The following is a 19446-nucleotide window of genomic DNA, read 5'->3' as shown; positions in this document are numbered from 1 at the left end:
TATATCCTCCTTTCAAGACAATATCCATTCCGTTCAACTGCTCATCCAGGTCCTTTGCTGTCTCTGACAGAATTATAATGTCATCGGTGAATCTAAAAGTTCTTATTTCTTCTCCATAGATTTTAATACCTACTCCGAATTTTTCTTTTGTTTCCTTCACTGCTTGCTCAATATACAGATTGTATAACATCGGGGAGAGGCTACAACCCTGTCTCACTCCCTTCCCAAACACTGCTTCCCTTTCATGTCCCTCGACTCTTATAACTGCCATCTGGGTTCTGTACAAATTGTAAATAGCCTTTCGCTCCCTGTATTTTACCCCTGCCACCTTCAGAATTTGAAAGAGAGTATTCCAGTCAACATTGTCAGAAGCTTTCTCTAAGTCTACAAATGCTAGAAACGAAGGTATTCCTTTCCTTAATCTAGCTTCTAAGATAAGTCTTACGGTCAGTATTGCCTCACGTGTACCGATATTTCTACGGAATCCAAATTGATCTTCCCCGAGGTCGGCTTCTACTAGTTTTTCCATTCGTCTATAAAGAATTCGCGTTAGTATTTTGCAGCCGTGACTTATTAAACTGATAGTTCGGTAATTTTCGCATGTCAATACCTGCTTTCTTTGGGACTGGAATTATTATACTCTTCTTGAAGTCTGAGGGTAATTCGCCTGTATCATATATCTTGCTCACCAGATGGTAGAGTTTTGTCAGGACTGGCTCTCCCAAGGCAGTCAGTAGTTCTAATGGAATGTTGTCTACTCCCGTGGCCTTGTTTCGACTGAGGTCTTTCAGTGCTCTGTCAAACTCTTCACGCTGTATCATATCTCCCATTTCATCTTCATCTACATCCTCTTCCATTTCCATAACATTGTCCTCAAGAACATCGCCCTTGTACAGACCCTCTATATACTCCTTCCACCTTCCTGCTTTCCCTTCTTCGCTTAGAACTGGGTTTCCATCTGAGCTCTTGATATTCATACAAGTGGTTCTCTTTTCTCCAAAGGTCTCTTTAATTTTCCAGTAGGCAGTATCTATCTTACCCCTGGTGAGATAAGCCTCTACATCCTTACATTTGTCCTCTAGCCATCCCTGCTTAACCATTTTGCACTTCCTGTCGATCTCATTTTTGAGACGTTTGTATTCCTTTTTGCCTGCTTCATGTACTGCATTTTTAGATTTTCTCCTTTCATCAAACAAGTTCAATATTTCTTCTGTTACCCAAGGGTTTCTAGTAGCCCTCGTCTTTTTACCTACTTTATCCTCTACTGCCTTCACTATTTCATCCCTCAAAGCTACCCATTCTTTTTCTTCTGTATTTCTTTCCCCCATTCGTGTCAGTTGTTCCCTCATGCTCTCCCTGCAACTCTGTACAACCTCTGGTTTAGTCAGTTTATCCACGTCCCATATCCTTAAATTCCCACCTTTTTTCAGTTTCTTCAGTTTTAATCTACAGTTCATAACCAATAGATTGGTGGTCAGAGTCCACATCTGCCCCTGGAAATGTCTTACAATTTAAAACCTGGTTCCTAAATCTCTGTCTTAGAATTATATAATCTATCTGAAACCTGTCAGTATCTCCAGGCTTCTTCCAAGTATACAACCTTCTTTTATGATTCTTGAACCAAGTGTTAGCTATGAGTAAGTTGCGCTCTGTGCAAAATTCTTCCCCCCAATCCATATTCACCTACTACGTTTCCTTCTCTCCCTTTTCCTACTACCGAATTCCAGTCACCCATGACTATTAAATTTTCGTCTCTCTTCACTATCTGAATTATTTCTTTTATTTCATCATACTTTTCTTCAATTTCTTCATCATCTGTCGAGCTAGTTGGCACATAAACTTGTACTACTGTAGTAGGCGTGGGCTTCGTGTCTATCTTGGCCACAATAATGCGTTCACTATGCTGTTTGTAGTAGCTTACCCGCATTCCTATTTTGTAATTCATTATTAAACCTACTCCTGCATTACCCCTATTTTATTTTGTATTTATAACCCTGTATTCACTTGACCAGAAATCTTGTCCCTCCTGCCACCGAACTTCACTAATTCCCACTATATCTAACTTTAACCTATCCATTTCCCTTTTTAAATTTTCTAACCTACCTGCCCGATTAAGGGATCTGACATTCCACGCTCCGATCCGTAGAACGCATGAACAATAGGTAATTTAATTTAATTTCTTCCTCAGTCTCGACCGTAGAAAGCTATCGTTTTCACATCTACCTGCAAGCCTCTACTTGCGTGGCTTCCAATATGTATATATGAAAACTGCGTCCAATGAAATTTGCGCCCACACAAAAATCTATAAAATTTGCGCTCCGTATTCATCGAAACTAACACCTCCTAACTCACGGTCGGCTTGCACGCCGAGAGTCGTCTACGAGAAGTCTACTTGAATTCAGCCGGCCGCTGTGGCAAAGCGGTTCTAGGCGCTTCAGTCCGGAGTCGCGCCGCTGCTACGGTCGCAGGTTGGGCATGGATGTGTGTGATGTTCTTAGGTTAAAGTAGTTCTAAGTCTAGGGAACTGATGACCTCAGATGTTAAATCCCATAGTGCTTAAAGCCATTTGAACCACCTACTTGAATTCCGTAAGTCCTCGTTAGCCAAGTGGATATGATGATCTGCTTGGCTGAGGTACGTGCTGCTGAAGTTGGCCTGTGTCCGCAGTGAGGCGCTGGCTGCCCTGTCCGTGCCGTGTCGACGCCTCCACGCAGATGACCGACGTAAACATCCAGCTGCCGGAAAAATGGCCGACACGACGTTCTGCGATATGCCCTCTTACATACGCATACTGAACTAGTCCTAGTCTTTTTAAGATTAATATCCTGCATTTCCATCGTTTATGATGCGTACTCAGTCTTAAACGCGATAAATCGTCTTATGCATTATCACTTTAAAAGTTTTTTGTTCGTTATTACGTAAATTATTTTGTGATATTTACTCTGTCCTTTTAAAGTATATCTTACTTAATGTATGATATCTTCCACTTAGTGACACTGATAATGGTAAGCTAAATTAAAATTGTCAAGATAATTTTTGTTTGTTTGTTATTACATAAGTTATTTTATGATGTGTACTCCGTCCTTTTATGCAACGTCCCCTTTAGAAAAATTATACAAGACTGTGCTTAAACTGACACACAATATTTTTAGCGCAACGCAATCTGACTTTTAAAAATCCCTACAATGGCCCTGACTAACAATAACCTATACCTTTCACAAATCACTTACCTCACCAAAAATCTTCGTTACTCGAACTACTGCAATACAGCGAGCGCCACTACTGCCAGCTAAATAAAAGATTCAAACTACTGAAGGCACTAACTACTGATAGGCATAGTTATCAAATGAAAGGTTTTGATAGAGAACAAACAATGTATTTACCTTAATAGTGTTCAAAAGTCATAATATATATAGCAGTTCATGACATCCAGTCTTACAAATTTCAAAACTCCGCCATTTCTCTCCCCACATCCACTACTGCTGGCGGCTCACCTCCAACTGCGCAACGCTACGCGCTGTTCACATACAGCTGCCGCTGCCAAACACTACAATGGCAGACAACAATGCAAACTAGTCACAGGCTGCACACAGCACAGCCAGTGATTTTCCTACAGAGCACTACATGGTGTTACCAATAAGAAAACTTAAACAGCCTACTTACACTTTTAAGGTGCTTTTTACTTGATACACAATTTTATAATGTTTGTATATCTCCCGCTTGTCAATACTGACGACAATATGGAGGATAATAATTATAAAGAGAATTGCTTCCATGTTTTGATGTCACGTATAGAAAACGTCCCTGCCTACCGTAGGGAATGGGAGGATAGGCTGTGCAGCGTTTACGTCACCAATAGACACGCATAATCCTGCCCATTTAGTTATTATGGCAAGACATCTTACCTACATTACGTGTACCATATGACGCCCCACGGCTATGAATATTGTATGTTTATTCTAAAGTCTGCTCCGACAAGTAGAAGAGAGACGATTATTAAATTTCGTGATTCTGATTTGATTTTTATGTTCCCCTTTTTAATTTCAGAAGACCCAACCAAAAGTAGAAATTTAGTGATCGTGTCAGGAAGAAGTACAATAAACAATAATCACTTCCATTTTTTTAAAATACTAGCACTATAATTCTCGTTCGAGTGTCTGCAGTCCTCTTTATCAGTTCACCACGTGCGTAAGAGCCGACTGCTCCTCTGCCTGCACGACAAGTTGTGGTGTTCGGACAGGGGGATTAGTGCAGCTTTACCCGACCTTTTATGGGCGCACATTTCACTAGGCGCACTTTACAGTACAACTTCAAGTATAGCTACTTACGAGACTGAGGATGGCGGGTAGAGGCTACAACACAGCAAACCGACCCAGCGAGGTTTTCCCTAAGGTACTGACCACTCTTGTCGCCTACTGCTTATTTAATAAGATACTCTGTTTCACGATTCTGTCGCTGTAGCTACTGCACGGTGATTTTGAGCAATTTATGTGTTTTGGCAAAAAAAGTCAAAATTAAACCTGTCCGCAAGAGAAATGTAACCGTTCTTGGTACCTGATGGCGCTTCTTCAAATGATAAATAGTTAACAATTCAGACAGAAATAAATCTCCACTTCTGTTGCAATTTTGGAGGAATCCTGTAACGCACCGTATTTTTGAAAGTGAACGACTGGAATAGAAACATATGGCAGGACTTTCTACCTGTTCTTCATCTGAGAAATATGGAAATAATTCGCACCGGAAGGGGGGGGGGGTACCATACATCTATTCCAATCCCCATTCAGAGTGAAGTGGTGAACGTGTCTGTCATAATTATCATTTAATGTGTTAAAGATAGAGTACATGTATTTATAATCTCCTTTAACCTTAATGAGTAGTCTGTAACGGTCCATAAGGTAATGAAACAATGCAATTTTTAGAGCCATCCATAGGCATTGAAACGAGATCTGCTGTGGGCTTTTGCAAAACAACATGTGTGAAGAAATTACACGTTTAATTTTCGTATCAAGGATGTAGTTTTTTCTAAGCAGTTGTCCTGATTTGTCCTCAGTTCCTCAGGTGCAGAAAGAAAATCATTTGCTAAGTTTCAGTCCATCTGTTCCTTATTAAAAAGACAGTGGGTTACAAGATCACTCTGAAATTGCAACAAAAGTGACGATTTATTTTGGCCTAACTTTTTAAGCTCCTCTCAGTCATCAGTGGCTATTTTTGGCTAAAATGTTAAATAACTTATATGAAAATAAATTTTCAATTCTGTTGTAATTTCACTCTGCAACTTATTTCTTTAATAATGAACAGCTGGGGCTGAAGCTTACCGGAGGATTTTCTTTCTACATCCCAGTTGTATTTGACATACGAAAAAATGCACCAAATATCGTATGGTCTATCCTGTTCCTATCCCTATACACAATGGGAGAGTGAATCTTCTTACTACCAATATTTTTTAATCCATCACTGATATTGACTTCGACAAATATCTGGCAAGACTCTGCAAGTCTTCAGTGTGTTCCCAGCTTCAGAGTTACGAAAGAGTTTTATTCCGCAGCAAAAATGCAGTATTATTCCATTAGAAATACCAAATTTGGGGCCTGTGTATCTGTGGATAAAAGCGTCACAAAAACATGATAGTCATTAGTTTATGAACTGCTTGAGACTATTCATTAAGGTTAAAATAAATTATATATATTTATAATCTATCTTTAACATATGAAAAGATTATTAGGATGAAGACGTTCACTACGTCACTCTAAATGGCAGTGGAACAAACTCGTGAGACCTCATTGCTGCGAATTATTTTCATATTTCTCAGATGAGACACAGGGAGAAAATCCTTTTGTACGTTTCCATTCCAGTCGTTCACTTTAAAAATACTGTGGATTACAGGATTCATGCAAAATTGCAACAGAATTGGCGATTCATTTCTGCCTGAATTGTTAACCATTCCTCATTTGAAGAAGCTTCGTCAGTTATGAGGAATGGCTATGTTTTTCTTGTTGATAGGTTCAGTTCTGCTTTTTTGCGAAAACACAGTGTAAATTTCACAAACTCACCTGTTAATAGCTATTGTGACAGAATCTTGGAGCAATGTCTTATTAAACAAACAGTAGTCGACCAGAATGGTCAATACCTTATGGAAAACCTCAGTGTGTCAGTTTGCTGTAATATAAGAAATTTGACGTTTATTTTCGGACCAGCAAATATTCTTTTCACTAGCTATCAATGACTTTTTAAAAATTACAATACTGAATTGAAAAATATATATAATAAAAACCATAGCTCTTGGTATATCACTATAGATAAGAAAGAAATTACATCAATACCATTAGCTGCTGACGGGCGTTGATATACATCAAATGGGACAGTTGAAAATGTGTGCCCCGACCGGGACTCGAACCCGGGATCTCCTGCTTACGTGGCAGACGCTCTATCCATTTTTTTTAAATCTCATTTTGTTCGTTTTCGTTCGTTGTATCTGCTCGGGGCGGACGTCGCAAGACACCCATATCAGTTCGTCATTGATCCATTAACTCATTTTTTTATTACAGAGGGCAGCTAACCCTCTGACCGAACACGCTGAGTTACCGTGCCGGCAAACCATCTGAGTCGCCGAGGGCACAGAGGATAGTGCGACTGCAGGGACTTACCGCAGGTACACTCCCCGTGGGACCCACATTCTCAACTTATGGTCCACACACTACATTCGTAGTGTCCCTGCCATTATACCCATTACTCGCGGCAGACAATCCACCGAGTCCCGTAAGAGTTCAGGCAATTCGTGTGCATCCGAACTGAAGAAGGTCATCAGCCGGTTAGCATTAAATGATATGAAGATGGCATCTGTTCTTTCGGACATGTCCGGAAGAACAGATGCCATCTTCATACAGATAAGAAAGTTCCGTAAGTTAACCATGCAGCAAAATACACCCCTCTTTGTGTGCTCTCACTTGCCAAAATCTCGTATCAATATCTCGAATGGTTTAGGTATATGAGGTGTGTTTTAAATATTTCATTCTCAACTATGTGCAGTCGGAAGTGTATCTGCTATACAAATCCCATTTTATTGAGATTGGAAACGGATAGAGACCTCGTCCCAATTCTAAGGAAAAATTCGGTATGTTACCTAAATTTCATTCGCGACAACATTTGATGTAAAATGCACCAAATGAAAATTCATAGCGATCCATATTTTTCACTGCAAACTTTTTCGAATTGCGCGCGCAGCGTCTTACTTAAATCAGGATATCACAATAAGTATGACCATTACCGAAATTTCGGGCATTTTACCATGAAGATGACATATGAAACTATAAGTAAAGTGAAAATAATTTTTTTTAACGATTAGTTCTGTGTAATCATTTGAGAAAGACTGCAGGGTTGCGTTCCGATTCTGTCCGTGCAGCACACAGTCAACCGGCCCGCCGAAATCGGGCAAAGAATGTCTTGTTCATTCCAGCTCGGCAGCAGCCGCGAGACAGCGTCACTCAGCACCGCCACCTGGCTGCCACTGTATGCTGACTCATTAGATAACAAGGGGTTATTTATCGCAGTGGTTCAAGCCGCCTTGCGCTGCCCCCCCCCCCCCCCCCCCCCCCACGGGGGTGAAAGCTATATGGGTGGAGAGGCAACAAGCCAAGTAGTTCCTTCCAGACCACTAGAGGCGCTATGGGTCAAACGAAGCTGCAATTGACCAATGAGAACTGTCCATTGGCGGTTATTGATATTATATGACTCTAAGCATTATGGGACTTAACATCTGACGTCATCAGTCCCCTACTGATATTATATCGTCTTGCTCTGTACTGAAGTCCACGGTTACAGTCGTCTTTGTATATGTTTCATATTTACATACTACTCATCTTCATTATAAACAGATTTATTACTTTAAATTTCATAAAGTTCACTGTCGAACTGAAGAGATTTCCTGCAGAAAAATGTCCACAATTAATCCTAAGGTAAGACATTTAATTTTCTGTAAATAATCTCGTAGCCTATGAATGAAATGTATTCCCTTCTGTCGTGAATGAATCTGTGTGATTTCTCTTTGCTCACTTAAATAATATTGATATGTCAATAGTGGTTTTATTTGATGAAGAATTTTATGTTTTTCAGAATATTCAACACAACAAATTGACATAGAAATACTCCTGTAAATTCCCTGGCTGTTCATCTGGATATTACGTCGGTTCAACTAGGAACAAGCATTTCAACAGGTTTCCAAAACTACTTCAAGGATTGCTTCTGAAGCGGAAAAGTGTTTGTAAACTGTGACCTGATGTGAATTGTGCTACTTATTTTGTTTGTGAAGATCACTTTTTCGAGGAAGATTTTACGAATAAAACTAGGCATAGGCTAAACAGGGGCGAGTTTCCAAAACATGTGGCAGGTGTTCCATGTGAAATTGTTAATATCAGTAGTGAATCAGGTGAAACTGTTGCTCATTGAGAAATTTGTACTGTGTGCTTAACAAATAAAAAGTAAGTTTTGTTTTCATTTCACTGTTTTTATCCACCTTTCCTATTTTTGGTACTTAATATTGATGTCTTCTTTTTTGTGTTGAAGCGTTTACAGTTATAAGATGTAGGAACTTTTTTAAGAAATTAATGGTCAGTAGTGCACTTTTCCTGGGCAATTACTCAGAGATTACAGTCCTGAAACATAGTTGTAACAAATTTTAGAGTTCTTCATTCATTAACACTGTGACAAAGATTTCTTAATTGAACCTCTGTAACTGCCAATTATTCTCTTAATAATAGTTTTTTTCTTCCATTGCCCCCACAGCTTATAAGATGTCAAAGAATGACATTATTCAGGAATATTTGTGGTCCAATTTATATGCAACAATTTTTATTTAGCTTGTGACAGTTATTTAGACTACAAGCTTGATACGACTTACTGTCAGTTTCAAGTGTTGCGTCTAGTTCTTGTGATGTTTGCGCCTGACGGTTGCTGCTCAAGAAAAGATCATAGAAGCAGCGACTGTCAGACGCAAGCGTCAAGAATATACTTGTAAACTGACATACTTATATTGATTTCTATCAACACATAAGAGCTCCAGGATATTGTGTGCGTCATAAAAACTAGACGCAACACTTGAAACTGACAGTAAGTCGAAACAAGCTTGTAGCTTAAATAGCTGAAGCTAAATAAAATTGTTGCAGCTGCATTGGACTACAAATATCCCTAAATAATAGGTTGTCACTGCTGTATTGCAGTGTGCTATAGTTGTGTTTAAATTATTTTATTATGATGCTAGCCAAAATAATTACATAGCACGCCCAGAAAACTGAGATAAGAAAATTAAAAGAAAAAAAAAACAGCGTACATAAGGTAGGAGGGATGCAACCCGCAATGTTTATCCGTTTTTAGTTCATCTCCATACCACTAGAGGCGCTGCCATCGGTTAGTGTTTCCCATTTTTTAACATGGGAGATGCGCTTCTCTTTTCTTGTTCTTCTGTCGGTCCCCCAGCACGGGGGTACAGTAAGAGTCTCTTGTGACAGAACCCCTGTTGACTGTGTGTGCAGGCTTCATCGTGGTGGCGGCCTGCGTGATGACTTTCGAGGCGCGGGACAGCGCGGCCAAGGTGGTTCCGGCGCGGCTCAAGGTGACGGGGTCCGCGCGTGCTGGCGGGCAGTCGCCGCAGCCGGGCGCGCACGCGCACCAGGCGGCGCTGGCCGCCGGCAAGCAGGGCAGCTACCGGTCGGACGCGGGCAGCGCGCGCCGCAGCGCCAGCTGCCAGACTCGCTGGGACAACCACCTCGGCCTCTTCCGCGCCATGCAGCTCAGCAACGGCGCCGTCGACTCCGGCACGGCGGTGAGCCGCCCCACTCCTCTTACCGCTACCGTCCCTCAACCTAACTACTGCGGTTCCCACCTTGTCTGAAGGAGACGGCCAATATCCTTGAAGCTGTCCTCATTAAGCGCGCCAACCGTGGTTTATATCGCGGTTGGTGCGCACTCAAAATCGAGCCGGTGCATCACACGGAACGTGCCCCTCATCATGATTTGCGACACAGCGGCAACTGTCGGTTGCACCTGGCTCGCAAATCACACACTTTTTTTTTACACGAATGGACGTGCGCAAAGCTACTACGTTACCTCTGTTCAAAGTCTCTTTCATTCCTTGTCCTGTTGTTCTGTCTTTTATATACGTAAACAAAAAATTCAATGTCCATGAACATGTGATGAGACAAAAAGACAAGTACCATCTCCTGTCAATAACGACATTAGGATTTAAAAGTTCCACTACACAAAAAGTGTGAAATATAAATTTACAGTCATCATCCACGTAAGATGAAAATTACTTCAGCGTTCCCAATTTGAGTAAAGTCCTAAGCTCATTGTTACTTCGTTACTGCTTTGACTCAATAGCAACATTTTCAGAATATTTGAAATAGAAGACTTTGAACAACAAAGTGCAAAATAACCTGTTGTACCTATTGCAACTAGTGCAAGCTCTCTTGTACATACAGCCGAAAATAACATATGTACTGCAATATCACTGTTACATTTTCTCTGTACTTCATTTAAGAGTGTGTGTGTGTGTGTGTGTGTGTGCGCGCATGTATACAGGGTGGTCCATTGATCGTGACTGGGCCAAATATCTCACGAAATAAGCGTCAAACGAAACAACTACGAAGAACGAAACGTCACTAGCTTGAAGGTGGAAACCAGACGGCGCTATGGTTGGCCCTCTAGATGGCGCTGCCATAGGTCAAACGGATATCAACTGCCGATTTTAAAATACGAACCCCATTTTTATTACATATTCGTGTAGTACGCAAAGAAATATGAATGTTTTAGTTGGACCACATTTTTCGCTTTCTGACACGGCGCTGTAACAGTCACAAACATAAGGCTCACAATTTTAGACGAACAGTTGGTAACAGGTAGGTATCTTAAATTAAAATCCAGAACGTAGGTACATCTGAACATATTATTTCGGTTGTTCCAATGTGGTACATGTACCTTTGTGAACTTATCATTTCTGAGAACGCATGCTGTTACAGCGTGATTACCTGTAAATACCACATTAATGCAATAAATGCTCAAAATGATTTCCGTCAACCTCAATGCATTTGGCAATACGTGTAACGACATTCCTCTCAACAGCGAGTGGTTCGCCTTCCGTAATGTTCGCACATGGATTGACAAAGCGCTGACGCATGTTGTCAGGCGTTGTCGGTGGATCACGATAGCAAATATCCTTCAACTTTCCCCACAGAAAGAAATCCGTGGACGTCAGATCAGGTGAACGTGCGGGCCATGGTATGGTGCTTCGACGACGAATCCACCTGTCATGAAATATGCTATTGAATACCGCTTCAACCGCACCCCGAGCTATGTACCGGACATCCATCATGTTGGAAGTACATCACCATTCTGTCATGCAGTGAAACATCTTGTACTAACATCGGTATAACATTACGTAGGAAATCAGCATACATTGCACCATTTAGATTGCCATGGATAAAATGGGGGCCAATTATCATTCCTCCCATAATGCCGCACCATACACTAACCCGCCTAGGTCGCTCATGTTCCACTTGTCGCAGCCATCGTGGACTATCCGTTGCCCAATAGTGCATATCATGCCGGTTTACGATACCGCTGTTCGTGAATGACGCTTCGTCCCTAAATAGAACGCGTGGAAAAAAATCTGTCATCGTCCCGTAATTTCTCTTGTGCCTAGTGGCAGAACTGTACACGACGTTCAAAGTCGTCGCCATGCAATTCCTGGTGCATAGAAATATGGTACGGGTGTAAACGACGTTGATGTAGCACTCTCTATACCGGCGTTTTTGAGATTCCCGAGTCTCGCGGAATTTGTCTGCTACTGATGTGCGGATTAGCCGCGACACAGCTAAAATACCTACTTGGGCATCATCGTTTGTTGCAGGTCATGGTTGACGTTTCACATGTGGCTGAACGCTTCCTGTTTCCTTAAATAACGTAACTTTCCGGCGACCGGTCCGGACACTTGGATGATGTCGTCCAGGGTACCGAGCAGCATACATAGCACACGCCCGTTGGGCATTTTGACCACAATAGCCATGCAGCAACACGATATGGACCTTTTCCGCAATTGGTAAACGGTCCATTTTAAACACGGGTAATGTATCACGAAGCAAATACCGTCCGCACTGGTGGAATGTAATGTGATACCCTGTACTTATACGTTTGTGACAATTACAGCGCCATCTATCACAAAGCGAAAAAAGTGGTCCAACTAAAGCATTCATATTTCTTTACGTACTACACGAATATGGATAAAAATGAGGGTCCTATTTAAAAAAAACGCTGTTGATATCCGTTTGACCTATGGCAGCACCATCTAGTGGGCCAACCATAGCGCCATCTGGTTTCCCCCTTCAAGCTAGACGAGTTTCGTTCTTTGTAGTTTTTTTTTCGTTTGATACTTATTTCGTGAGATATTTGACCCGGCCACTATCAATGGACCACCCTGTTTTTGTTCACACAGTCATAAGCATTGTAATATTTATAATGTATGCCACAATCTATAATGTTTTTTTTTTTGGATGAATAAATAAATACTGAATTGCGATCAAATCAAGGGTTAAGGTAGAAACTACCCTCGCAATTCGTTGCTCTACTATATTCTCAGGCGTGTTCACAAAATCGATCCCGTCCCCCACTCGGATCCTCTATGATCTCATTCCTTTCCCCCATCTGCTCCTATTCCTCGAACATATCCGCATCCTCTACACCTCCCGCTGCCTTGAACCCCCTCACCCCCTGGTTGCTCCTCTCCTCTCCCATCCCTGCCCCCTGCCACGTCTTCACTGTTGTGTCCCCCCTATCCTCCATCTCTACACCCTACATCTCCTTTCCCAAGGTGGCTTCCACCAACTCCCCCTCCCAGATGATGCCCTCTCTCCCTCCATTTATCCCTCCTATCAACTCTGATCCTCACTCCCCCTCCTTTCCTCTTCCTGGGCTCCCTCTCCCCCCCTTCCATCCTCTTTGTTCCCCACCTCCCCTCTCTTTGCCTCCTTCTCTCCCCCCAATCCTTTTACATTTCCCTCCTCTGCCTCCTCTCATTCCCTCTCGCGTCTGCCCTTCTCCCCCTTTATTAGTCCTCTCTCTCCTTGGTTCCCCTCCCTTTTCGTTTTTTCCTCTCCTCCCTCCTTGTTTTTCCCCCTCCTCCAGGTCCCCCCCCCCCCCCAATCTGCCTTTGGCTCAGGAGTGCCATATTTGTGCCGCCATTTTCGTGCAGTGGTTTACAGTGTGTGTTTTTCCAGTGAGTGTTCTGTGTTGTGTCTTTTGGGAAGTGTAGCGAACAGCCATCATACTGTCGCTGGGTGTGATTTTTTATCTCTTGCGAACAGAAACCAGACTGTCGCCCTGTTTTTTAATTGTGTGTCTACTATGTTACTTGTCTGATTCCTGTGTACTTTATCAACATTGGCAACCCCCTTTTGCTTTCTGTTTTAACTTTCCGCATTTTTACGCCATTTTACACTTTAAGTCACCATTTTATCGCCTGTTTTCCTTGTTTCTTTCTTCTTCCTCTTTTTTAAAAAAAAGTCTGTAGGCTGTAGAACAGCGTACTAAGCTGCTGCCAGCCCGCCTCCTTCGGGGGGAATTGAAAATCAATAAAGAAAAAAAACACAAAATCGAACGCACGCGCCCCTGAGATTGAGCAGTATTATATTTACGTGATACCGAATACTAAAGAATATATTTGTATTAAACTGATAAGAAAGTCCTAGATCGTTTTCTAAAACGCTAAAGAGAATACAAATATCTGTTGATATAGAGAACGCGATCGATCCACATCTGATTTCGTAACGCCACGCCCCACTGCACTAGATGAACATAATACCACAACCCTGTGTATTTCATGTCATTATTTAATAAAGGCTTTAATTGCCAATATATTGTCCACGGATAATTATAACAATCTTATCAAGAACGATGCGCGGTTGATAAATCTTCAATGTGCCGTTGCCTTGAAACAGCGTACTTTCACAACATGCAAATTTTACGACAGGGTGGCCACGAATTCGGCTGGCGAGTCGTGCCCTGGCCTAGGTGCCGTAGTGCTTAGTCGGACAGTTACATTTCCCCACGGCCACGCCACGCTATCTGAACATGAAGACGGGTAAAGGGCGAACGCGCTGCATTTAAATGGCAATGTACTCATACTGCGTACGACTTGGTTTCATATTTCACATCTGTCAACAATATAGACCACAAACAAAACAAATTTATGGTATTACTTAATTTCTGAAGACATAACGTAATTTTTACCTGGTACAAATTGTCGGCATACAGGCAGACGGAGACAGTTTCACAGATTTTCGCACTCAGGTTCTCATATAATAGTCACTTATTTCGTTTCGTAGTTGAAAAAAATCCTATCACACACACACACACACACACACACACACAAACACACACACACTCACACACAAATGATAATCGAAATATTTTATCACGTTGCAAACTCATTATGGAGACACAGAAACTGTCTCTGAGGACGGCGTCCTGGACAGTTTTAACGTAAGGGGAATTGTCTTTAAAATGGAAATTATATCGCAGATCTGCCGGCCGGAGTGGCCGAGCGGTTCTAGGCGCTACAGTCTGGAACCGCGCGACCGCTACGGTCGCAGGTTCGAATCCTGCCTCGGGCGTGGATGTGTGTGATGTCCTTAGGTTAGTCAGGTTTAAGTACTAAGTTCTATGGGACTGATGACCTCAGAAGTTAAATCCCATAGTACTCAGAGCCATTTGAACCATTTTTTGTTTTTTATATCGCAGATCAATCACGTACATCTGCACATGCAAAGCGGCGTTTTCAACTGAGACCGCAAACGGTCTCGAAGCAGATGTAACATTAGCAGTATCCTTGTAACTAAATAAATAGATTAAGAAAACACGGAACCACAAAATCCAATTCTATACTAGGAATGAGCTCAGCCAGAATACACTCCTGGAAATGGAAAAAAAAAACCATTGACACCGGTGTGTCAGACCCACCATACTTGCCCCGGACACTGCGAGAGGGCTGTACAAGCAATGATCACACGCACGGCACAGCGGACACACCAGGAACCGCTGTGTTGGCCGTCGAATGGCGCTAGCTGCGCAGCATTTGTGCACCGCCGCCGTCAGTGTCAGCCATTTTGCCGTGGCATACGGAGCTCCATCGCAGTCTTTAACACTGGTAGCATGCCGCGACAGCGTGGACGTGAACCGTATGTGCAGTTGATGGACTTTGAGCGAGGGCGTATAGTGGGCATGCGGGAGGCCGGGTGGACGTACCGCCGAATTGCTCAACACGTGGGGCGTGAGGTCTCCACAGTACATCGATGTTGTCGCCAGTGGTCGGCGGAAGGTGCACGTGCCCGTCGACCAGGGACCGGACCGCAGCGACGCACGGATGCACGCCAAGACCGTAGGATCCTACGCAGTGCCGTAGGGGACCGCACCGCCACTTCCCAGCAAGTTAGGGACACTGTTGCTCCTGGGGTATCGGCGAGGACCATTCGCAACCGTCTCCATGAAGCTGGGCTACGGTCCCGCACACCGTTAGGCCGTCTTCCGCTCACGCCCCAACATCGTGCAGCCCGCCTCCAGTGGTGTCGCGACAGGCGTGAATGGAGGGACGAATGGAGACGTGTCGTCTTCAGCGATGAGAGTCGCTTCTGCCTTGGTGCCAATTATGGTCGTATGCGTGTTTGGCGCCGTGCAGGTGAGCGCCACAATCAGGACTGCATACGACCGAGGCACACAGGGCCAACACCCGGCATCATGGTGTGGGGAGCGATCTCCTACACTGGCCGTACACCACTGGTGGTCGTCGAGGGGACACTGAATAGTGCACGGTACATCCAAACCGTCATCGAACCCATCGGCCGGGAACTTGCAAGGGAACTTGCTGTTCCAACAGGACAATGCACGTCCGCATGTATCCCGTGCTACCCAACGTGCTCTAGAAGGTGTAAGTCAACTACCCTGGCCAGCAAGATCTCCGGATCTGTCCCCCATTGAGCATGTTTGGGACTGGATGGAGCGTCGTCTCACGCGGTCTGCACGTCCAGCACGAACGCTGGTCCAACTGAGGCGCCAGGTGGAAATGGCATGGCAAGCCGTTCCACAGGACTACATCCAGCATCTCTACGATCGTCTCCATGGGAGAATAGCAGCCTGCATTGCTGCGAAAGGTGGATATACACTGTACTAGTACCGACATTGTGCATGCTCTGTTGCCTGTGTCTATGTGCCTGTGGTTCTGTCAGTGTGATCATGTGATGTATCTGACCCCAGGAATGTGTCAATAAAGTTTCCCCTTCCTGGGACAATGAATTCACGGTGTTCTTATTTCAATTTCCAGGAGTGTAGGTTAACTTCCGATTTTACCAGACGACGGCGCAGTACTCTCTGCGCATGCGCAGTGTGCAGCAAAGTCAGAAATTTAGAACCCCACGCTCGGCAGAATCTGTAAGTAACTGATATTGCGCCACGGACACGTTCGCGAAGTGGTGGGCTGCTGATTTACACACGGGCACGGAAGTCGCACGCTCTTCCGTGTAGTCGATTTCAGCCAGAAAGTCGCTCGTATAAAACGGGCTTTAGGTGCGGCAGCCCACGCAGGGTGTGGAGTATGAGGGTGCGGAATGTCGCTGCATCCCACACAGGAATGGAAATCGCACGGCGAAACTAGCATCTTCTCTCCCTGTTCCACTCCCAAACAGAACGGGGGAAAAATGACTGCCTGTATGTTTAATGTTTACGACGCCATGTCTCCTGAACTATTTGTCCTACAATGATATAATTTTGAAGGAACACTCAGTGGTATATGTGGACACTGTTTGTGAAATTTATTGCGAAGCGACTTAGTAGCAAATAAGTAATAAATTTAAACGTCATGCATTACGCGGCAGTTTTTCATGCATCTCATTGTTTATGGCGTCATATCTCGTACAATGATATAATTTTACACTTACATTCAGTGGTGTACGTGTATACTGGCTATAACATGTGCCACTAATACAATTAGAAGCAAAGAAATAATAAACTATGACGTCGTGCCTCATAGGGTACTTCTACTGCGTAATAAACCACAAAGTCGTGCCTCATGCGCTACTTTTACTGCATGAGCAGCGAGAAAGTAGTAAGCGATAAACATTTTTCCATAATTTTGTAGGGGTTGTTAGCGGAAAAAAAAATTCGTAAAGGATTGGAATTATGAGTAAACTTTGTTGCAAGTCGCTAAGTGCTCTCATTCTGAAACAATGGATGAGCAAAGTCTGACACCCGCACCCCTCAGACAGGTAGGTGGTTTTTACCCCCACAGCGATTGTCCTCTGACACTAAGGTATGCGTGTGCGAAGTTAGGTTGAAATCGGTCCAGTGTTGTAGGAGGCGATATGGAAAACAAACACACACACACACACACACACACACACACACATATATATATATATATATATATATATATATATATATATATATATATATAGTGTTCATTTTAACTGAAGACATTGAAATATCTCGCAAACTACACATCGAATCAATAAAAGTTATAATTCCATAATTCCAATTTGTTTGTCTCAGTGTGCGGATGGCGGGGCCGAGAGGGGTGGGGTGGGGGGGGGTGGAGAGGGAGGGCAACATCGAAACATCGAAATCTTCAACTGACACCCCCGTTTTTTATTGCAGATTACTGTACTACAGCAAAATCTTCGTAATTTTGTCTGAAGCATTTTCTTCGTTTCGCCAGGGATGGCGCTGTAATTGGGGGTTCAAATGGTTCAAATGGCTCTGAGCACTATGGGACGTAACACCTACATCTACATCTACATCTACTACATCTACATTTATACTCCGCAAGCCACCCAACGGTGTGTGGCGGAGGGCACTTTACGTGCCACTGTCATTACCTCCCTTTTCTGTTCCAGTCGCGTATGGTTCGCGGGAAGAACGACTGTCTGAAAGCCTCCGTGCGCGTTCGAATCCCTCTAATTTTACATTCGTGATCTCCTCGGGAGGTATAAGTAGGGGGAAGCAATATATTCGATACCTCACCCAGAAACGCACCCTCTCGAAACCTGGACAGCAAGCTACACCGCGATGCAGAGCGCCTCTCTTGAAGAGTCTGCCACTTGAGTTTGCTAAACATCTCCGTAACGCTATCACGGTTACCAAATAACCCTGTGACGAAACGCGCCGCTCTTCTTTGGATCTTCTCTATCTCCTCCGTCAAACCGATCTGGTACGGATCCCACACTGATGAGCAATACTCAAGTATAGGTCTAACGAGTGTTTTGTAAGCCACCTCCTTTGTTGATGGACTACATTTTCTAAGGACTCTCCCAATTAATCTCAACCTGGTACCCGCCTCACCAACGATTAATTTTATACGATCATTCCACTTCAAATCGTTCCGCACGCATACACCCAGATATTTTACAGAAGTAACTGCTACCAGTGTTTGTTCCTCTATCATATAATCATACAATAAAGGATCCTTCTTTCTATGTATTCGCAACACATTACATTTGTCTATGTTAAGGGTCAGTTGCCACTCCCTGCACCAAGTGCCTATCCGCTGCAGATCTTCCTGCATTTCGCTACAATTTTCTAATGCTGCTACTTCTCTGTATACTACAGCATCATCCGCGAAAAGCCGCATGGAACTTCCGACACTGTCTACTAGGTCATTTATATATATTGTGAAAAGCAATGGTCCCATAACACTCCCCTGTGGCACGCCAGAGGTTACTTTAACGTCTGTAGACGTCTCTCCATTTATAACAACATGCTGTGTTCTGTTTGCTAAAAACTCTTCAACCCAGCCACACAGCTGGTCTGATATTCCGTAGGCTCTTACTTTGTTTATCAGGCGACAGTGCGGAACTGTATCGAACGCCTTCCGGAAGTCAAGGAAAATAGCATCTACCTGGGAGCCTGTATCTAATATTTTCTGGGTCTCATGAACAAATAAAGCGAGTTGGGTCTCGCACGATCGCTGTTCCCGGAATCCATGTTGATTCCTACAGAGTAGATTCTGGGTTTGCAAAAACGACATGATACGCGAGCAAAAAACATGTTCTAAAATTCTACAACAGCGAGTTGGGTCTCCCACGATAGCTGTCAGAGATATAGGTCTATAGTTTTGTGCATCTGCTCGACGACCCTTCTTGAACACTGGGACTATCTGTGCTCTTTTCCAATCATTTGGAACCTTCCGTTCCTCTAGAGACTTGCGGTACACGGCTGACATCTGAGGTCATTAGTCCCCTAGAACTTAGAACTAATTAAACCTAACTAACCTAAGCTCATCACACACATCCATGCCCGAGGCAGGTTTCGAACCTGCGACCGTAGTAGTCGCGCGCTTGCGGACTGAAGCGCCTAGAACCGCTCGGCCACCATGGCCGGCTGTAATTGGGGGAACAGAAATGGTATACACTACAC

At 43.5% G+C, this 19446-nt stretch overlaps 1 protein-coding gene across 1 annotated transcript in view; it reads left to right on the top strand.

The window, feature by feature from the left end:
• Positions 1 to 9429: 9429 nt before the first annotated feature.
• LOC124605981 overlaps positions 9430 to 19446 on the top strand; it is a 52264-nt gene continuing 42247 nt past the window's right edge. Inside the window, exons 1-2 of the mRNA XM_047137945.1 lie at positions 9430 to 9475; positions 9525 to 9755. Coding sequence (XP_046993901.1) covers positions 9430 to 9475; positions 9525 to 9755 — 277 coding nt within the window. The remainder of the gene's footprint in view (positions 9476 to 9524; positions 9756 to 19446) is intronic.

The sequence above is a fragment of the Schistocerca americana genome, chromosome 3 (assembly GCF_021461395.2).
Source record: "Schistocerca americana isolate TAMUIC-IGC-003095 chromosome 3, iqSchAmer2.1, whole genome shotgun sequence".
Lineage (NCBI taxonomy): Eukaryota > Metazoa > Arthropoda > Insecta > Orthoptera > Acrididae > Schistocerca > Schistocerca americana.
Note: the sequence above shows the minus strand (reverse complement) of the source record. Positions and strands in the feature narration are given on the sequence as shown.